Source organism: Brachypodium distachyon, chromosome 1 (genome assembly GCF_000005505.3).
Source record: "Brachypodium distachyon strain Bd21 chromosome 1, Brachypodium_distachyon_v3.0, whole genome shotgun sequence".
In the NCBI taxonomy this organism is placed as follows: domain Eukaryota; kingdom Viridiplantae; phylum Streptophyta; class Magnoliopsida; order Poales; family Poaceae; genus Brachypodium; species Brachypodium distachyon.
The window spans coordinates 34,787,751-34,809,273 of NC_016131.3; the positions used below are offsets into that span (position 1 = coordinate 34,787,751).

The 21,523-nt window shown below is 44.5% G+C and overlaps 1 protein-coding gene across 1 annotated transcript; it reads left to right on the plus strand.

Moving 5' to 3' along the window:
• Positions 1 to 11,111: 11,111 nt before the first annotated feature.
• Positions 11,112 to 16,046, plus strand: LOC100829074 (crooked neck-like protein 1). The gene is made up of 4 exons (XM_003563740.4): positions 11,112 to 12,979; positions 14,866 to 15,079; positions 15,190 to 15,388; positions 15,593 to 16,046. The coding sequence occupies exons 1-4, from the start codon at positions 11,351 to 11,353 to the stop codon at positions 15,702 to 15,704; spliced, it is 2,154 nt and encodes a 717-aa protein (XP_003563788.1). The 5' UTR covers positions 11,112 to 11,350; the 3' UTR covers positions 15,705 to 16,046.
• Positions 16,047 to 21,523: the final 5,477 nt, after the last annotated feature.

A 21,523-nucleotide genomic window follows, 5' to 3' on the forward strand; every position in this document is an offset into this window, starting at 1 on the left:
TATGTCGATAGTTAAGATTAAATAATGCCATTTTGTATGCCGATATTAGATGATACCGTAACTTTCTAGCTTTCAAATTTCTGTTAGATGGTATCATAACTTTTTTTTGACCGAAAACTGTAGGGGAGGCCCCAACCGTAAGTCTATTTCATTAAAAAAAGAGTTTTGTACAAGGGATTAATTACAAAGCTAAGATATGGACCTCAGCCAGAGAAGAAAAGGAGCAACCCAGGGTGGTTTAAATCTAGGCTGGAGAAGAGAAATATCATCAATAAAGTTTCTCTTCCAAGTTCTAAAACTAGGACTAGGGCCCTCAAAGATGTTGTTGTTGCGTTGCTTTCAAATATGCCAGCAACTCATGGCAGCCACCTCCACAAAGAAAGGATCTCCAAAAGATCTCTGCGTGTCCCGAATAATTTGCTTTAGCTCCACACCAGGAGACCACTGAATTTGCAGGTAATTCCAAACCCTCTGACTGAATTGACACCCAAAGAACAAATGCTGACAATCCTCCCAAGCTCCAGAATGGCACAAGTGTAGTCATTAGTGACCTGCCAATGCCTCCTGTGCAACATATCCCTGGTGTTCAACCGATCGTTTATCAACAGCCAAGCAAAAACTTTAACCCTAGGAGTGAGACCACTCTTCCACACTTTCATCAAACCGGAATGAACAGGCAGATGATCAAAATTCAGACCATATCTTTTGGAAAAAGAATAATTTGCTCCTCCCCAAGAATAACTGCATCCATCTGGCTGATCATGTTGTATACTCTAAAAGGGACCCACAACAAACTGCTCATATTCCATATAAATCTCCTCCGAGAGAGGCAGTTGCATCATGCTTAAAATGGTGTCAGCATGTGAAGCCTGAGCAACTGACCACTTAAAATCATAGACAAAAGAGAATAGACTAGAAAATTGCAAGCAGAGTGGTTCTCCATGCCAAGGGTCAAACCAGAATAAAAGCGATAAGCCATCTCCCACCTGGCATTTAGCGAATGGCAAGGTACTAATCAGAGATTTTCATAATATCCTTCCACCAGAAAGATCCACATAGATTAGCGGTATGAGGGACCTCATTGGCATAATAAGAGTTCCAAACAAGTTTCACCCATGGCACCTTGACACAATTGTAGAACTTATGCAGGTGTTTCATGAGCAGAGCATCATTCTGAAACCTGAGATTGACAATTCCTAGACCACCCCTAGACTTCGGCCTGCAAACAGTCTCCCAAGCAGTCAAGGATTGGCGATGACGATTCTGTGCAGACCCACTCCAAAGACAATGTCTCCTTGCTCGATCGATCGAGGCAATCACACCTTGGGGAATATGCAGCGAGCCTGAGACAGAAAGGAGCAAGCCCAAGTATGTGAAGGGGCAGTTTGCAAGCCTGAGACAGAAAGGAGAAACTCGCAGTAAGACGATGATCCACCCTATCCAACAGGGGTGTGAAATCACAGACCTGAGGACATGTCGTTCCCAGAGGTAAGCCCAAGTATGTGATGGGGAGAGTCCCAACCACACAACCAAAATTAGCAGCCAGGGTGTTCACCTCCCCATCCTCCAAATTAATAGGGATCATCGAAGGTTTATGAAAAATAACACGCAGCCCAATGGACACTTCATAATCCAATAACCAATCTTTTAGCACCTCCAATTGATCATGACAAGCAGGCAAAATCAGTAGGGTATCATCAGGAGGTTTAATCTTTAATCTACCCTGCCTAAAAGCCTCATTGATCACAGATTGAAAAAGGTCGGCGCCAAGCACAAAGAGCAGAGGTGACAAAGGATCTCCTTGTTTAACACCCCTGCGACAGTGAAACCTCTTACCGGTAGTACCATCGAGCAAGACGCTTGAAGTACCAGAGGAGAGGATTTCTTTAACCCAGCCAATCCATTTATCAGGAATCCGAGTGCTCAGTAAAATCAAATGCCTTTTGAAAGTCTAAATTAAGGATAATGATCTTCTCCTTAGATTGCTGGCAGATATGCAAGCACTCAATAGCCCAAGCTAGGCAATCTTGGATAGTACGTGATTTGATAAACCCATACTGGTTGGCATGCACACATCTCAAAATCTGACCTTGAAATCTATCAGCCGCTAGCTTGGTCAAAAACTTAAGACAAGTATTTGTCAAGGAAATGGGTCGATAATCGTTAACAGATTCATGCGAAATCTTGATGATATCATAACTTTCTAACTTTAAAATTTCTGTTAAATGATATCTTAATATATATCTTTCCTGTCAGACTGCAACGTAGTCTCGATAGTTATAAATAAGATAATTATTTTAAGATATTAGGTGCTATGTGCTACAGGAAAGCATCTAAAGTTTTTTGAACCAACACTAGTTCTCTTTCCATTACTTTCACAACTAACACAAAGTTCAAGCAATATAGACAAATAGGGACACACACAATTATACCAATATATTAAATTAGAGATTTTTTTTTATCACGCAAAGCATTTCATTCCTCAAATAATCGTTACATCGTTAAGAAGTAGGGGGATAATAGGAATAGGAGGGTCATCAAACCAAAATTGTTCAGGAATGAAAACATCCTGAGCAAGCTTATCAGCAACTGAGTTGGCCTCCCTGTGGCAGTGCTCAAACACAATCTTGGAAAAGTCTCGGGCAAGGAGCAAGCATTCATCAATCACCGCCACTGCAGTCCCCTTAGACAAACCTTGATTCATAGCTTCGACTAGGTCCTTACTATCACAACTGACACTCACAAGATTGCACCCCAGCTGAGCAGCCAACTAGAGACCATGCAGGAGTCCCCAAGCTTCCGCAGTTATAACATCAGCCACATTCATAAGCAGGTGACTCGCCGCGCCCACGAAGAATCCCTTCGAGTCTCGAACAACAGCACCAGTGGCGCCTGTGCCTTGCTCGCTAGACAAAGAAGCATCAGTATTTAACTTGACCATGCCCCTAGCAGGTTTGGTCCAGCCATGCTTTCTCGGCGCAGCTTCTTTACTGTAGGATTTCACAAAATTGGCGGTTAACGCCAAGATTGAAGCTGCTGATCGCTTTGGGTCCTGAACTTGTTCGCCTTTGACGATCTGTCGACGCTCCCACCACAAGTACCAAGCACCCACAACAACAAGTGCTTGCAGCGGGGGATGACCAAGAACAGACGACTTAGTGTTTCTGTGGCAGATGATATGCTCCAGCGAGACAGAACCTGAGCGGTCAACTGAGCACGCTTCCGAGATGAAATCCTCCAACCCCAGATACTTCCAGACGCAGTGTGCTCTATCACAGGTAAATAGCAGGTGCCTTATATTTTCGACACCATGGAAACAAACAGGACATTGAGGACTCACCTTAATATGTCTATCAGCAAGGATCGATCTCGCTGGCAAGGTTCTGTGCAAAGCTTTCCAGCAGAATATCTTCACTTTCTCAGGTACCCGGATCTGCCAGAGTTTTTTCCACACTGGGTTCAAAGTTGCATAGTCTTGCCCGGAGCTATGGACGAGTCTCTTCCCGTGCTGATGTTGCCACTCGACGTGGTAGGCAGATCGTACAGAAAATGTTCCTGATAGATTAAAATGCCAACCCACAAAATCATCCATCGAGTTACCAAGTGGAATCTGCAAAATATTGTGAGCATCCACAGGCCAAAAAATATCTTCGATCAGCTGAGCGTCCCACTGTCCAGTCTGAGGATTAATGAGCTGGTCCACCCGAGATAACAAAACATTGCCCCTTCTTGTGATTATCTTGCGGGAATGGTTCTAGGGGATCCAAGGATCGTCCCATATATTAACTTTTGTGCCATCGCCAATCCCCCATATGCAGCCCCGTTTCAGAGTTTGCATGCCTGCCATAATGCTTTGCCAGGTGAACGACGACCCTTTTTAAGCTTCGCCAATAACAAGTCAGAATCAGCGAAATATTTCGCCTTCAAAATTGTTGCACATAGGGAATCTGGATTATCGATGAGCCTCCAGGCTTGTTTCGCCAACATTGCGAGATTGAAACAATGGATATCTCTAAAACCCATACCTCCTTGATTTTTCGGAACACATAATTTCCACCATGCCATCCAATGCATCCTCCTCTGGTTATCCTCGTCACCCCACAGTAGTGCGATATCGCATTAGAGATCCCTTTACAAATGGTTTTAGGGATTTTAAAGACCGACATAGTATAAGATGGTATGGCTTGTGCAACCGATTTTAAAAGCACCTCCTTCCCTCCCAAGGAAAGCATTCTCTCTTTCCAACCATTGATCCGCTGGCTCACACGATCAAAAACTAAGTATTGGAAACAATCACTACGCTCCACACCCACATGAGTTGGCAGCCCCAAGTATTTGTCTGTCAACGATTCAGTCACAATATTCAGACTATTGCAGACCTGCTCCCGTGTCTCAGCTGGTGTAGATGGGCTAAAGAAGATGCAGGATTTGGCTTCACTAACTAGTTGTCCGGAGGCAGAGCAGTACCGGTCCAGCACCTGCTTCAAACACTCAGCATTTGAGGTATTAGCTTTCATCAGGATGAGTGAGTCATCAGCGAACAGTAAGTTGGAGACAGCTGGAGCATCTCTGCAGACCTGCACACCCTGCGAAGTACCGGCCGTTTCAGCTTGGACCAGCAAACTTGTCAAACCTTCAGAGCAAAGAAGGAAGAGGTAGGGCGACAGAGGATCGCCTTGATGCAATCCCCTACTTGGTTTGAAGCTCTCAGTTTCCTGTGAGTTAACTCAGATAGAATACTCCACTGATGTAACACATGACATGATGAGATTGACCCATCTCACATGAAAGCCAGGCTTCAACAATATCTTCTCCAGGAATGCCCATTCAACCCTGTCATAAGCTTTGTGCATATCTAGCTTCACCACACACATGCCGGTTTTTCCATCACGCTTCTTTTTGATAGTATGGAAACACTCGTAAGCAACCAGGACATTATCCGTGATTAGACGTCCAGGGACAAATGCACTCTGTGTTGGGCTAATGATCTTCGGTAAAAGTGTCTTAAGTCTAGCTGCAAGCATCTTAGAAATAACTTTGTAGACTACATTACAAAGACTGATAGGCCGGAATTGTGTCACCTTCTCAGGATTCTGAACCTTGGGTATCAACACAACAACCGTATTGTTCATCCATGTGGGATAACGCCAGAATTCACAGCAATCAGGACTTCATGGACGAGATCCTCTTCAAGCATATGCCAAAATCTTTTAAAGAAAATGGCGTGTGAACCATCAGGACCAGGGGCTTTCAGGTATCCAATACTAAACAAAGCTTTCTTCACTTTCTCTTTAGAGAACGGGTCAACATAAAATTATTCATCTCTGGGGAGACAGCCGGCTTCACCGCCTGTAGCACCTCCGGATTGGGAACATCTACCTCCAATTGAAAGAGATTTATGAAATAATTAGATATCAAATTATTCAACGGTATCATACCTTCATGCCAATTCCCAGCATCATCCATCAGTTTCTTGATCTGGTTACGCTTCTTCCATTAGGTGGCCGAGTGGTGAAAAAAAGAGGTGTTCCTGTCCCCGTGCATGAGCCAGTTCACCCTCCCCCTTTGCATCCAATAAATATCCTCCTGTTCAAGAAGGTTCTCAATAGTGAGTTGCAACTCCTTTTGCTTCGCAATGAATTCTGGGAAAGTAGATCCTTTACGCAACAGCTCAAGCTCTTGTTTCAGTTTCTTTAGTCTTTTCACAGGGCCCTTAAGAACTTGACGATCCCAAGCATGCATGTCTGCGTGAACCATACTAGTTCTTGCAGCCACACCGGTGGCACCACTTGCAACAGCTCGGAGCCAAGCAGTTTGCACAATCGTTTCCACATTTTCCTCTTTCAGCCATCTACCTTCAAAAAAATTTGTGCCTGCTCTCCACGGAGCTAATGCCCCAACATGAAATTCCGTATCCACAACAATAGGTCGATGATCAGACCGGACATGGGCTTCATTGGTCATAGCAAACATTGGGAACAAAGCAGCCCATCTTTCATTGCACACAACACGATCAAGCCGTTCCTTAATTTCACCACGACTCCACGTAAAAACATCCAGAGAACCCCATATCCTCGAGACCACACTCATCAAGACACTCTCAAAATTTTTGCATCATTAGCAGTGGTCTTGGATTACCACCTTCTTTCTCGTGAGCGTACATAATCTCGTTAAAATCGCCAAACATCATCCATGGCAGGTCTAGCTCCTCCCTAAGCTGCCTTATATATCGCCAAGATTGATCTTTGTTTTCCCAACTAGGTTCACCGTAGAAACCAATGAGGCGCCACTCCTCGCCGGGAGCACCCACCACCACATCAATGAAGTTTGGGCACATGTACTATAACCGGATACTCACAGCATCATCCCAAAATAAGATCAAACCTCCACTTCTGCCATCGCTTTCTTCAACAAACATGAATTTGAAGCCTAAGCGACGGCGCACAGCATCAGCTTTCTCCTTATTAAGATGTGTTTCCGAGAGGAAGATCACATCAGCCCTCACGTCCTTCTGTAGATCCAACAAAGCAATAACTGCTGCATCTGAATTCAGGCTGCGACAATTCCAACCTCGAAACTTCATTGTGATCAACAACATGACCACCTTCGATCACCAGGACTCAAAACCGATCTTGAAGAAAACCGATCTAGAGCTGACTCGCCGCCAATAAGAACCAGTGGGAGGACAGGAGCCCAATACGGGTAGGGAAACCGTCCGGTGCCGAGGTGGCTGCCGGCGGGAAGTGGACGCTGGCCCCGGATTGGCAGCCTGCGGAGGATGGATGCCGGCGCCGGAGTACTCCCACGCTACCGATTTAGTTTGTCCTCCGCCACTGGAAATCTGTTTTGTGAAATCTGTATAGTCCCACATGTTAACTCTCTTGTTTCAGCCATATTAACTTGGAGTTGATTGTGATGGTACGTCATTCGCCGTACATCGCCATACCTCTCACCGCGTGTTTGCGACGGCCCGCTTTGTTGTACGTGGGCTGGAAATGTTTTCTGGCCCACCCCCTCCCCTGATTCGAACGCTCCCGGCCTCGCGACAACGCAGCGCTGATGGACCAGCCGCCGTTCGAGGTCGCACCCAAGGCCTACCTCGAAGTCCGATTCGCACCGCCCAGTCCAACCCTAAGTCGTTGCCTCACGCCGTCCAGCCCGCCGCCTCGTTCACTCCGTGCCGCCCAGCTCGATCAGAGCTGCTCGCGTCCAGAGCCTCCTGCCCCGGCTCCCTTCTTCTCGCTGAAGCAATCCCCATACCCCACACGCCATAGTCTTTCGAGGATGCCACCATCTCGCGTCATCCTTGCACGCGGAAAGAGGGCCATACAGCCTCTCATAAATCCCATGAATCCATTCAATCTGCCGTCTTCTCATCTGGATGTAGTCCTCCTTCCTGGTCGCCAGCGATGATCTCGTCAGCAGGAGCACCCTGCAGCTGGCGAGAGCCTTCTCCCTCCTAGCTTTTATTCCATCAATTAATTGCTACCAGTAGCAACCAGTTGAAATAGGCCTGGAAATATGACTGCGTATTTAGCTATATATTTTTTGAGATGGTGTTTGGCTATTTCTAGGTACTTACATGCTGACTTAGGTTAGTTTGTTTCGTTGATGTACTAGCACAATTATCTTGCTAGATTATGGTGAATGTGGATGTTTTCAGGGTCCTTTTGTGTTTTGATGGTAAACCAGGTAGATACTTTCGTTAGTCTCCGCCGCCCCCACGTCGCACCGCCTCACGGCAGTCCCAAGTTAGTTTTACAATTGTGGTGACTTTTGTGCTTGAATAATGGACTGGCATAGTGTAATGTTTCATCCTACAAAGTCACGTTCATTTATTTATTTATTGCGCCTGTTTACCTTCCATGAATTGTATTGCTGGCTTGTTGTTCATCAAACTGAAACCTGGTGGTATTTTACTATCCCTATATTTCAGTTGAAAACGCGGCTTGCAATATCAACCAACCAACGCAGAACAAATTTGTTGGATTGTCGGTTTACAAACCGTGTCAATATTATCACCGTTTCTTTCCCTAATTTTGTTATTCCGTAGCAACGGACGGGCCATTTCAGAGTTGGTGGTGATGGTACGGACGTCGCGGTATGTCACTTCACCGAAATTACGAATCTACCACCACTGTCCCCACGCGTCTTTTTATCCCGAAGCGTCCGCCACGGAGGTCACGCCCTCGTCACTAGCCTCAAGATCGCCTCCCCCGGAAAGCCTCTCTGTCTCCTCCTCTGGTCGCCGGGCCGTCCGCTCGACTTCTATTCCGCTCCCTCCGAGTGGCCACGGCCTCGTGACCCTCCTCCTCCTCTGAGCAACCTCCCCAGCCACGGTACTTTGTCGTGGTTCGGTTTCTTCCCAAGCTGATATGTAGCAAAAGAACCCGTGCGTTGCTACGGAACAACGGAAAATTGTATCAAAAAGTCAAATTAAATGTTGATGTGTTTATGATATGTTTATTTTCGTGGACTATACTCTGGTCTCTTTCTTCTTTTCGGATGTCTTATTTATATATTTCTCCTTGCTCTGTGCTCTTATTGCTCCTACTCCGTACATTATTTCTCAAATCTTTTCTCCCAATTTCTCGCTCTCCCTCTGACTATCCTCTCCATCCACCCTGAGTGCAAACTCCTCCTCTCCCCGTCCCGATTCATCCCGCCACCGAACATCACGCCGCCATGCGCGGTCGCCCGCTTGAAGATGCCCGCCGCCCGTCCACTCCCGTGCGCCGTCTGCTCCCACTTGCCGCCAGGTACGCCTGTGCGCCGCCCACACATCGCATCCGGCCACTGATCGCCACCGATGGCTCGCGCCGACGCGGTCCCTGCTGCCTTGCGCAAGGGCACCGCCATCCCGGCCTCAGGCTCATCCCATCGCCGTCCAAGTCTCACGGGGAGCCACCGGCGCGCACAAGCCAGTGGAGGTGGCGATCGGAGCGCACGACGGAGCCGCGGGTCCGCAGCCGCCTTCCGCACACGGATGCCGCTGACGCGCACGAGCTGGTGGAGGCGACAAGAGCGGCGGTGGGCGTGCGCAAGATCCGAATCGGGCAGGGGGTGGGGGTGAGATTCGTAGGAGAGGAGGAGGAGCGAAGAGGGCTCTGTTGGTTTTTTTTTTGGGCAGTACGAGTTTTTTCTGTGCTTGAGGACCGTAGGAGCCGGGATTAAAAGACACGTGGAGACATCGGTGGCAGATTCGTAATTTCGGTGAGGTGACGTAGCGCCGCGACCGTACCATCACCACCAACTCCAATTTAATATATTGGTATAGAGTTTTTTTGGGCGGTACGTGTTTTTTCTGCGCTTGAGGACTGTAGGAGCCGGGATTAAAAGACACGTGGAGACATCGGTGGCAGATTCGTAATTTCAGTGAAGTGACGTAGCGCTGCGACCGTACCATCACCACCAACTCCAATTTAATATATTGATATAGAGTTTTTTTTGGACGGTACGTGTTTTTTCTGCGCTTGAGGATTGTAGGAGCCAGGATTAAAAGACACGTGGAGACATCGGTGGCAGATTCGTAATTTCGGTGGAGTGACGTACCGCCGCGACCGTACCATCACCACCAACTCCAATTTAATAGATAATAATATATATATATATGCAATATAAATAAATATTAGGTACGTTAATATTCAAATTATTTTGGCTAATATTAGGTTATATGGTAAATTAAATATTTTAATATTATGATTATCTTTTTGCAGGATCTTTTAAGGCTGGTGAGGCCAACAGAACTACCGACGGTTTTCGCAGTGATGTACTAATCCTACTCAGTACTCACCGTATTTATTACTATATTGCTTCAGGAGTAGCTAAGTTTATTTCCCTAAGCTTCTTTAGTTAGGTTTATATGGGTGATTTCTTATCGTCTTTCCAGGCAGTTCCACCCGAAGGGAACACTTCTCTACGGTTACAAGGTTCTCATTTCAATGCCATACACACGGCTTAACAGAGAACTACACGCAGAGGTTTCTCATATAGGATCCCTAACATAAGCACCCACTCGTATAAACATACTAAAAAGACCGAGGGAAAAACTAAACTACTTCATTTCACAATATAGCTTACATATGGTTTTCCCTTTCGGGAACCCCCGAAGGGTTCACACAAAGATAAAGAAATTACCTTACTACCTTCCCAGTCTTATGTTACAAATGCCTTGATTACACATGCTTTATTACAGTGGGAAGTGGTACTACTACTAGAGAGCAGATAGTTTTCTGGCTAGCTGCCCTGAACTACTTGCTGCTCTGAAGGCTTGTGTTGTGCTCGATGGTTGTGTGTCCTCCAATGCTGCAAAGAGCCTCCTTATATAGGCACCATGGCTGGCTTAAATACTACTCCCATGCATTATTTACCTTACCTTTCTCCATGTCCATGATGCACCTCCTTTATAGATCCTAAGTTTCTTTTATAGCCTTTGGATGCATGCATGCATGGTGACAAGGGGTTTTTTGGTTGCCACTTCACTCTTTGGTTGCATACGAACGTGGCTTCCTTCATCTTGAGAGTAGTCTTGCGCTTTAATGATAGTGGCTACGACACACTGCAGCCTTATTGTCTGCTTCCTTGGCTATTCTTCGTCTGCACACCATAAATCATAAGATCCCATGCATTTGTTATCTTGTATGCTGATGATGGGTCTTATATGCCTAATACATGCTAACGATGCTTCTTAAGATTTAATATTTTTTATTATTTTTAATTATTATTTACTTTTTTTTCAGTGTTCAATCATATTCAAATTATATTCGATCAACTATTCGGATAATATATAATATAATATATATATATATATATAATATTGGTATAGATTAATGTGTCTATGTCTTTATTATTAGTTTATTTCGCGAGGAGCTGAACGAGAAAAAGCTTTTCTGCTGTGGAGAATAAACCATAGGACCAGCAATACTTTATACGTACTTGAATTCGGCCGAACCGAGACCTCGTTCGATTTTTTGTTTCAAAAAAGAATTAGAGTCCTTACTCGTGACGTTCGATCCGAGTTTTCTTTCTGCCGACATTCGACTCGAGTATAATTCAAATCGGTGTTCAATGGTTCAATGTCCTCGTCGTACTGTATTAAAATTTCCATATAACCCCCCCGTCCCCCGTCTCCTCGTCCCAGGATCGACTTGAGGCGCTCGGCCTCTTAGCCACCGAATCCCGCGCGCCGCCGTGCTCCACCCCTAGTCAGAGGCTCGGAGCCTTCCTCCGCCGCACGCCAGCGTCGGGTTCTGCCGCGCCGCTGTCCGCACGTACCACAGACCCAAAATCCAATTCTCCCCTCGTCGTATTTTGCTCCCAAAACCCTAACCCTAGCACGACCACCGCCGCCATGGCACTAACCACCCGCGGCGGCGGCGGCGGCGGTGACCCACCGCAGGCGCCGCCTGCCCCCGATGCGAGCCTCGGCTTCCTCACGAAGCGCGACACCGAGGTGAAGCTGCCCCGGGCTACGCGGGTGAAGAACAAGACCCCAGCGTCGGTCCAGATTACCGCCGAGCAGATCCTCCGGGAGGCTCGGGAGCGGCAGGAGCCTGAGATCCGTCCGCCCAAACAGAAAATTACTGATATCCACGAGCTTGCGGATTACCGGCTCCGTGAGCGGAAGCGATTCGAAGACCTAATTCGCCGCGTCCGCTGGAGCGTCTCGGCCTGGGTCAAGTACGCCAGATGGGAGGAGGGGCAGAAGGACTTCGCCCGGGCTCGCTCTGTCTACGAGCGTGCCCTAGAGGTTGCTCACCGTGACCACACGCTATGGCTCAAGTATGCCGAGTTTGAGATGCGCAACCGGTATGTCAACCATGCGAGGAATGTTTGGGACCGTGCTGTCATGCTCCTTCCCCGCATTGACCAGTTGTGGTACAAATACATCCATATGGAGGAGCTGCTTGGTGCTGTCGCTAATGCTCGCCAGGTGTTCGAGCGTTGGATGTCGTGGCGTCCTGACATTGCCGGCTGGAACTCTTACATCAAGTTTGAGCTGCGCTATGGGGAGGTTGAGCGTGCTAGGGCAATCTATGAGCGTTTTGTTGCAGAGCACCCGCGACCAGACACATTCATCCGATATGCAAAGTTTGAAACTAAGCGTGGAGAAGTAGAGCGGGCGCGACGTGTGTATGAGCGTGCAGCAGACCTGCTTGTGGATGATGAGGATGCAGAGGTGCTGTTTGTGGCATTTGCTGAGTTTGAGGAAAGTAGCCGGGAGGTAGAGCGCGCACGTGCCATATACAAGTATGCACTTGACAGGGTGCCCAAGAGTAGGGCTGAGGATCTGTACAAAAAGTTCCTGGCGTTTGAGAAACAATTTGGTGACCGTGAGGGGATTGAGGATGCCATTGTGGGCAAGAGGAGATTCCAGTATGAAGATGAGGTGAGGAAGAACCCGCTGAACTATGACTCATGGTTTGATTACATCAGGCTGGAGGAGAGTGTTGGGAATAAGGACAGGATCAGGGATGTTTACGAGAGGGCCATTGCCAATGTCCCTCCTGCAGAGGAGAAGCGGTACTGGCAGAGGTACATATACCTCTGGATAAATTATGCTTTGTATGAGGAGCTTGATGCACAGGACATGGAAAGGACCCGTCAGGTTTATAGCCTATGTCTGAAATATATTCCACACAAAAAGTTCACCTTTGCAAAGTTGTGGCTGATGGCAGCTCAATTTGAGATAAGGCAGAAGAACCTAAAGGCCGCACGTCGGATTCTAGGAAATGCAATTGGAATGGCTCCGAAAGGGAAAATATTCAAGAAGTACATTGAGATCGAGCTGTATCTGGGTAATTTTGACCGCTGCAGGACTCTCTATGAAAAGTATATTGAATGGTCTCCAGCAAACTGTTACGCGTGGAGGAAGTATGCTGAATTGGAAAAGAATCTTAGCGAGACTGATCGTGCTCGCTCAATATATGAGCTTGCTATTGCTCAGCCAGCACTTGATACGCCTGAGGTTCTATGGAAGGTATGCTTTTCTTGCTGTCCTCGTAGTTTATCCACATTTTATGTTTTGTGCAGTTAGGTTGTTGATATGCTTTTTATATGTTCTCTTACAAGTAAACTGCATTCGTGGACTCAATTTATTCCAAAGGTGTCAACTTAGTCTTAGTACTTTGATTCTATAGTAAGTTGTTCATTGGAAGTCCTAAGGACACTTGATGCCAGCCTCGATGGGACCTGCGATGAATCTCTTATGACAGATTTGGGACGTAGATGTGCATTTTAGAAGAATTGAATCTAGCTTGACACTTTCAGAATATACTTAGGAGTTAGGACCTCCAATGCATTTTACTCATAACCTTAAAAAACTCAACTATGGTATTTAGCCATACAAAATCTGACAGCCCTAATTTGCCGTTACAATCATTCGACTAACCTATGCCCTTGCCATTAATTCCTGTTTAGAGCAAACTATTATGCCCCAAACCAGCCCCAAACACAACAATAAGCATGACAGTCAACTATCTTTTGCTTCAACACGAGTGACTGACTCTTCTTCTGACTAGCTATTCCTTATCATGACCCAAAGAAGAATGGTCAGATATATTTACCACACAAAAAAGATACTCTACATAGCTAATCAGTCTATTGTTGTCTCAAAAAGTTTTTTTTTCCGACCACAACACAAGTCACTGTTCTCATATCATATAGTGGATCACTTGTATGTACGTCAACATGATTTAAGAACAGGAAAAGCTTTTATTATGCCATTTCACTGGAAGGTGTGTTTGGTTGATGACCAAACCCAACCCTACCAATATTTTGGTCATAAGCAAATGTTCGGCTCTTGTTTAGATAGTTGCCAAAATTTTGGTAAGCCAATCATCCATGACCAACTATAGTTCATTTTGTTGCCAACATAGGCCAAATCTTGGGCAAGCAAAACCATAACCAAAATTTTGGCTAGCCAAATTTTTGGTGAGGCAAGGTTGGGCTAAAACCAAACAGACCCATAATGACTTGGTTTCTTTTAATTTCCTTCAAACATCATTAGCCCTTGTTCTAGAACACCTCAACTTTTGTCAGTGTCATAATTTTAATGTCATGCTGTCCAGTCTAAACAGGAACATCCTATTACTCTCGCCATGCCAGATCAACCCACTGTCCCTGTTTGCTAATCTCGTTATTAGTTAATTAACATGTACATAGACTGATTCTTCTAGTATCATACGATGGATTACTTGCATATGGTGTCATGCAAAACAAGAGCATGACATTTAACTGATTCACATGACAGCATGATATAACGATGGGAAATGCAGAGTCAGAACCTCACTAACTTACATGCACACATTAATAGCAGCAGCTCGATTTCCTTGATACGCTGCAGGTCCAAACTCACAGACTGAAATGGGAATGAAGTCTGAACAAAGCACTGGCCCCCTCTGTTCATGCGTGTACTGATTTATGAAAAGGCACATTTACAGCAATTATTATTCCTCTGTACAACAAATACAAATAGCAGATCTGTTCCTTTTTTATTTGTTTGGAAATAGATTTGTTCTTAAGGGTTATTCTGCACAAGAATGTCATCAAGTACAGATAAGATAGGCAAAGATTCTTAATTTATATGCTGAGTCCATCGGTTAAACTACTAATACCCAAAATCTTGGCCTGCTACATTCTCTATGCTCCATAATACTAACAATCCTGCAACAAATTTTCGTGGAGCAAATTACAAGTGATTGCAAATCGTGAATATGTGCTTATGTGCCTGCTATGTACTGACAATACATCTATATTTACAGTGCATAAAAAGCAAGTATTGAGTGAACGTATGAGTTTGAAGTTTGATGTTGCCATGATTATAAGTAAGGCTTACTAACTCATTTCTTTCCTTTTAACTTGCAGGAGTACTTGCAGTTTGAAATTGATGAAAATGAATTTGATAGTGCAAGGGAACTTTACGAACGACTGCTTGATAGAACAAAGCATTTGAAGGTATGGATCAGCTATGCAGAATTTGAGGCGTCAGCTGGCTTGGGTGAAGACGGTGGAAGTGAGGAGAATAAGAATGACGTTGATTATCAGGAACAGCAGATGGAGCGTGTGCGAAGGTGTCGAGGTAAGTAATGAGGCAGATAATCTACTTTGCGCAGCTAGAAGTCTTTTTGTTTGTTCATTTTGTCATTCATGGTGCACTAAATCTAACATTGTTTCCACTATGATTATCAGCTGTCTTCGAAAGGGCATTTGACTACTTCAGGACTAGTGCCGCAGAGCTGAAGGAGGAAAGAGCAATGCTCCTCGAAGAATGGCTCAACAAGGAGGTGAGCTTTGGTGATCTTGGTGATGTCACCTTAGTGCAGAAGAAGGCACCGAGGAAAGTGAAGAGGAAGAGACCACTCCCCACAGAGGATGGCTCCACTATTGCGTATGTTCTTTACTCATTGAATTAATTTTGGTGCTGTTTTTTCAGAAGTTTTTATCTCATCACGTGCAGCATGCTATCTGCCATCCAAAATTTGTTAACTAATTTGAAATCAGGAGACAATAACTAGCGACGTTCACATTTTTTGTTTGCTTCATTTTCCAGTAATTTTGAAATATGCTGACTTATCATTTTCTTGAACCTTAGGTACGAGGAGTACATTGATTATATCTTCCCTGATGAAGTAGCTTTGGCACCAAACCTGAAGATTCTGGAAGCTGCTTACAAATGGAAGAAGCAAAAAACAGATGATGACTGATCTGACCATGGACAGGCTGCCTGTTGTGAATGTTCTCCCGTGGTTGGAAATGAGTGCTGCCCGTTGCGAATGCTTACCCCGCAGTTCGGGTCTTGTGCGCTGCCTCTTTCTCTCCTTCCATTATGCACCTTTTGCTGCTTGATCAGTTGAGTTATTGAAACTGTACGTCTGAAGGATAGGAATTGAATTATCTGGGTTTTGTTACCGCAGATTGATCTGTATTTTGTTGGATAGAAGTTGATTATCTGCATTTTGTTACCTCACCTTTTGAGTTGAATATGACTAAAAGATGCACTAGTTCAAGTTCTTTAAGTTCTGCAGGAAACCTTGTTTGCTTTTGCATATGTGTTGCCAAATTGTCAGATGAGTTTTCTTAACATACAGAGGGGTCGAGTGGCAGTCATAATTTGGTGGGGAAACTGTACAGACTGATGGCTCTGAAATATAGCTCCCGACTCACCGAGATTTGGCCGGAAGATTTGTCATTTCTTCCACTAGGCAATTTTTTCATTTCTTTTTGAACTGCACTCTAGCATGATATTATTTGTGAACCCTTAATAAACAAGACTGAGGAAGACCATAAATTACATAAGCAGACATGCAAGTGTTAGAAGCACCTTTTCTTTCAATATGCATTTTTGGATTATTTCTGCTGCTAAGATAAGATTCCATTATAGAGAAGAATAACAGATGGCAAATTGCAAAGGGTGTAATCAAGGCCTGAAGCGATGCAAAGCCTAAATTGGCATTTAAGAACCATATATACTGTAGCTACTGAAGTTCATTGTATTCTCGTTTTGCCAATTGGTCATATATCATGGCCCACCAACACCAACACAGGGATTGAATTTTTTGAACGGTCACAACACAAAACACAGCGAACTGATTCGGAAAGAGAAGGCATTTTTTAATGGGCAGGCGCCAGCGATTTCTATGGCGACTTCAGCAATTCATGTTATTTTTTTTGTGTGTACTGGCACAGCAAGTAGGGCAAAGAGCTCAGTCTGCATTTTTGGCTTGTTGGTATCCCGGACTTGAAGACATACACAACAGGACACCCAAGGCATCATCGGTACATACATTGCACTGCTTTGCCACTCACATGCTGCCTGGTAGCTCAGCAGTCACTGATGAGTGCTACACTGCTGACGGTGCAGCCATCTGGGCAGTATGGCCAGTGGTGCAGTGTCCGCACCACCATCTCTATCTCTATGCCAGCTTTTGGAATCCACAAACAAGTCTTAAACATCGACTTTGGAACCAAAGTGCAACAAGACCTAAAGCCGTTATACATCCTCAAAAGAAAAAGAGTGGGAGAAGATGAGATGCAAGAGCAGCAAGAACACTGGGCATCTTTGAGATGAGAGCGATTCTGCATTGATCTCACGTGAGGAAGTTTCCCGGGCCATCTCAAAGACAGAAATGGAGAGCCCAATTGGAACAAAAGTTGAAAGTAGGTTTGGCATCGAATCCGTTACTATTGAAATGTGTAGGGAGTTTCTTTCACACAGAGCCTTAAAGTTCTGTGTTGGCTGGCTCATCTTTTGTCCAGTGATCATTGTGTCGTTTGCTTAGCAGGTCCGCTCTTCCATCTTCGTTTGCCCTTCTTTGGATGGCAACTGTTGCAGCATCACAGCGCCATCAGCGGTTCAAACTCCTGCTGCTTAAATGTGTGCACATGAGCACAAAAGCTTGGATGGTGGACAATTTTTGTCCAGTGATCTTTCAAAGAACTTGTTTTGTCCAGTGACCGAAACCAAATTTATCAGTCCCCGCAAAAAAAAAAGAAACCAAATTTAGATTTATCATTAAAAGAATTCATCGACAAATAGCGAATCACCCTGGAATTTATTGGTGGAGAAAACGAGAGCACTAGGAACAGAAGCTGCACTTTGAAAGCAGATTTTGTTGTTGAATTCATTGCAATTTAAATGTGTTCCTTCGAGAGCTAGCCTAAAGTTTGCATCATTTGGCCAATCTTTTGGTTTTGGTCAAAGATGGTTGTGTCGTTTACTTTCTTCCCTTTTCCCATTTTCTTTCACTGCTCTTCTTTTGATGCAAATTGCCCCATCATTGTCGCTTTTAGACGGCCATGCTGCCAGCAACGGTGGTCTGTGCAGTTTTGGACCAAGAGAAGATTAAAGGGTTGAATTGAAAAATGCCTTGACTTAAATTAAACATGAAATCGGGACGTTCAGTTAATACTGTCGGATATATTGGGTGTGAATATATTGAATATCCTCGTAGATCATCCGCTGGATGCGACATCCGCATCACCGAGATTCTTTTCGGGGATCACAGTCACAGAGGTAACGCAAGTGGGAATCTCCTCCTTCTCAGCTCTCACACCTTTTCCGTTAATTGAATTTCGCCAGTCGGTGCCTTTTTATCCTTTTGATGCTGATCAAGTTCCTCGACCAACCATCATGTTTGTGCCGTGCAGATTATTATTTTCTGAAGGTAAATAAAACATGCAGAATTTAATGTTTTGCAGAGGAACGAAAGAGAACTAGACCGAACAATCATGTGTTGGTGTGTGATTACAACTGTTAGGCGCATGCCCCTTTTTTCATGATCTCCCACAATTAAGGACATATTGGTTCGCTTGATTCCCTCGTGATCCATACTAGAAATTCTAGCAACAAATTCAGAGGTTACCTAGAGATGAAATCTATTGCTAAATTACCCATTTAATAGAATAATCTAAAGAACGTACCGAGATGTATGGAGTAAAATACACCACTAGTTCATAAACTCGGCAAAAATGAACACTTTAGTCTACGAATTCGGAAAATTTCCATTTAAACCCTTAAACTGGAACTACCGTGTCATTTTAGTCCAAAAACGGTTCGTCGAGGTTTAAATACGCCACGTGGCCACCACGTCAGCTTCGGCCATGAACGCGACCAGCTACTCGATCTTATCAGGGTTTTTTTTTCGCGAAATCAGCATGATCAAGCCGCTCGCGAGGGGCAAGGCGGCCGCGCCCAGACGAGGATCCTGGGGCCCTGAGAACCACGCCGTTGCAGCCGCCGCCTCGCGTAAAGTTGCTATCAAGCCCACAATGCTCAATTTTGACGAAACGGCGTTGGTGAAGGAGTCACCGAAGCCGACGTGGCGGTCACGTGGCGGGATTAAGCCTCGCCGAACCGTTTTTGAACTAAAGTGACACGGTAGTCCCAGTTTAGGAATTTAACTGTTTATTTTCCGAGTTCGTGAACTAAAGTGTTTATTTTTGCCGAGTTCATGGACTGATGATGTATTTTACTCAGACTTATGTTAGTATAAGAAAAGCTACACAACTGAGGAGTGAGGAATCTGGGGGCCAAGCATGCAGAGCAAGCAGAGGTCTAACAGGAGTTTCAGAGAACTATACACATTTCACAACGTGTAGACAGTAACAAATACTCATCAACACCTTTCACCTTTTCCACTCAACAAGGGTCCAATATCATGGTATTTCTATTGCCGGGCCTAGTAAAATGCACTTGTAACTATAGTTTTTGCGATTGTTCTCGTGTAATTTGCTTAGTACTAAATGATTATGCCTGGGATTGGCTTACCCTTTGCAGTCGAGTTTTTTTAAATGATTCAATGACCAACGGTATTGGGTGATGCACAGGGTTGGTCAGATTGCATTAAAGCACGTACTGTTCAGAGTATGAGCATCTGTTTCAGTTTGCGCAGTGGGCAGAGGCAGCGCGTGGAGCAGTGCAGCGGCTGTATGAGTGTATGACTGTAGGATTGCGACAGTAAACAACAGCAAACGCTGGATTGCGACAGTAACAACAGCAAACGCTGGACAGAGGCTATGAAAAGAGCCAAAAAGAACCGAAATCAGCGTCGTTGTATTCCTTGCTGCCTCAGGATGATATGGAGCTGGACCAGCCACTGCTCTGCTCGCAAATGAGCAGTGTGAGTCTCTGGTCTCTGGTGCATATGCATGCATGCACAGGGTATCAACTGTGAGATCAAAGCATCGAGATTGCAAATTTTGAGAGCAAAATATCGCCGTGTATATAAAAACTGGAGTCCAGATTTTCTACTTGTAATTATCTGTTCGTCCGCTTTGAAATTTGTCTAGAAAAATATGTGAAGAATGGTAATGATAAACCCAGTTATAGACTTGCAAGTAAAATATCTTATGTAAGCCAAGACTAAGGCCCAGCCATAAGTCAAAGAAAGCACTTTTAAACACAACCAAACACAACCAGGGCCTAAGATGGTCCATGGATGCATGGGTTAGGTTCGAAGACCAAGTTGCTTACTTTCTTTTCCAAAAAATAAGCCTAACTTATTTGATTGGGGAGCGGATGGACATCCACACTAAGAGAAAAAACTGCATTTTAAGAACTACATAAGGGCTTGGAGAAGCCCTAACCATTGCTCATTTTTTCGAATGTCTAATTGGCCTTAGTGGCATGGAATGACCTTGTTTCCCCAAAAGAAGTCCGGTGTTACCATTGCTCCAAGACACGAGAGCACCGGCGGATCCACCATGGGGGTACCACAAGCACTGCCCCGGCTTCCCGTGGCGTATCCAAGGAGAAGAAACGACTCTGATGGCGACAGGTGACATAAATCGTAAAACTTAACCCAATGCATGAGAGCACGACTGAAACTTTATTTTTTAATCCGTTTTTAATACAATGAGATAAATTTAGGTTCAAGTTTGATGTCTCCCTCATTTTCACAAAGGTTGACACATTTGGTTTCGTTAAGAAAAAACTTTGACTAAGAATTACTTTATCAATATGCAGTTTTTCAAGGCGTGAAATTTATATCAATAGATTTATTTTTAACTTTTTTTATGATAATTGTGTTTCCTATCATATGAAATTCCCTCCGACCAACTTATACTAAATTAGCGACACTTATTATTGTACTAAATCAACGACATATATTATGGATCAAAGGTAGTAGAACATATTAGTGAAGTTATTATTATTCAAAGTATTGTTTTGACGAAACCAAATACAATAAAGAAATTAATGCTGCAGCGAGTAGTCATATATAACATGTGAACAATATTTTCACTACTCCCTCCGGCCGGAATTACTTGTCGAAATATTATATGTATCTAGACATGTTTTACACATACATCCATATTTGGACAAATTTGAGACAAGTAATACCGGTCGGAGGGAGCACTATTAATGTCACAAGCTCTCTTTTTAATTTCTGGACTTCTCTGTGAAAATTGAATTTGAAATTTCGTGACGCTGCGACTGCGTCAACGCAATAATTGTTTTTTGGGTGTGCACTCTGGCTTGGAACACACTGTGGCACCACAATCAACAGGAGCACTAGATGAGTAACTCTCCTTCGGTGGAATTTGAAGTAATTTGGCAACTCTGCTGACCCTTTCAAATTGCACCAGATCATCAACATTCTTGTTTATTAAGCCGGGCAACGGAACTGGACAAAGTCGGCATTTGGTGCGCCGGGCGACCTATTCACCTTGCGTGCTTATCACTTCACTTCGCTACATCGGCAGATCGACCCGGTTGAAAATGTAAAAGCGTGATACTTTGAGTTGATCTCATGCTGCTTTAATAGGAGTACTATATTTGTATACGTAGATGTAGTCCTGAGGTCCTGACAAGATCTTAGAAATAAAAGTAAAAATCTAAACTTCCAAGGCAGCGACACGGAGCGAGAAGAACGTAAGGCAGAGGCACGACGGGGGTATGGGGGAAGCATAATTTAGCGGCAGGGGTAGTAGCGTGTAGTTGAACAACTCATCCTTTCCGTTTTTCTTTACAGAAATACTTATATACCATGTCAATTTCGCTTTATATAACTTCCTGGCCAGCACT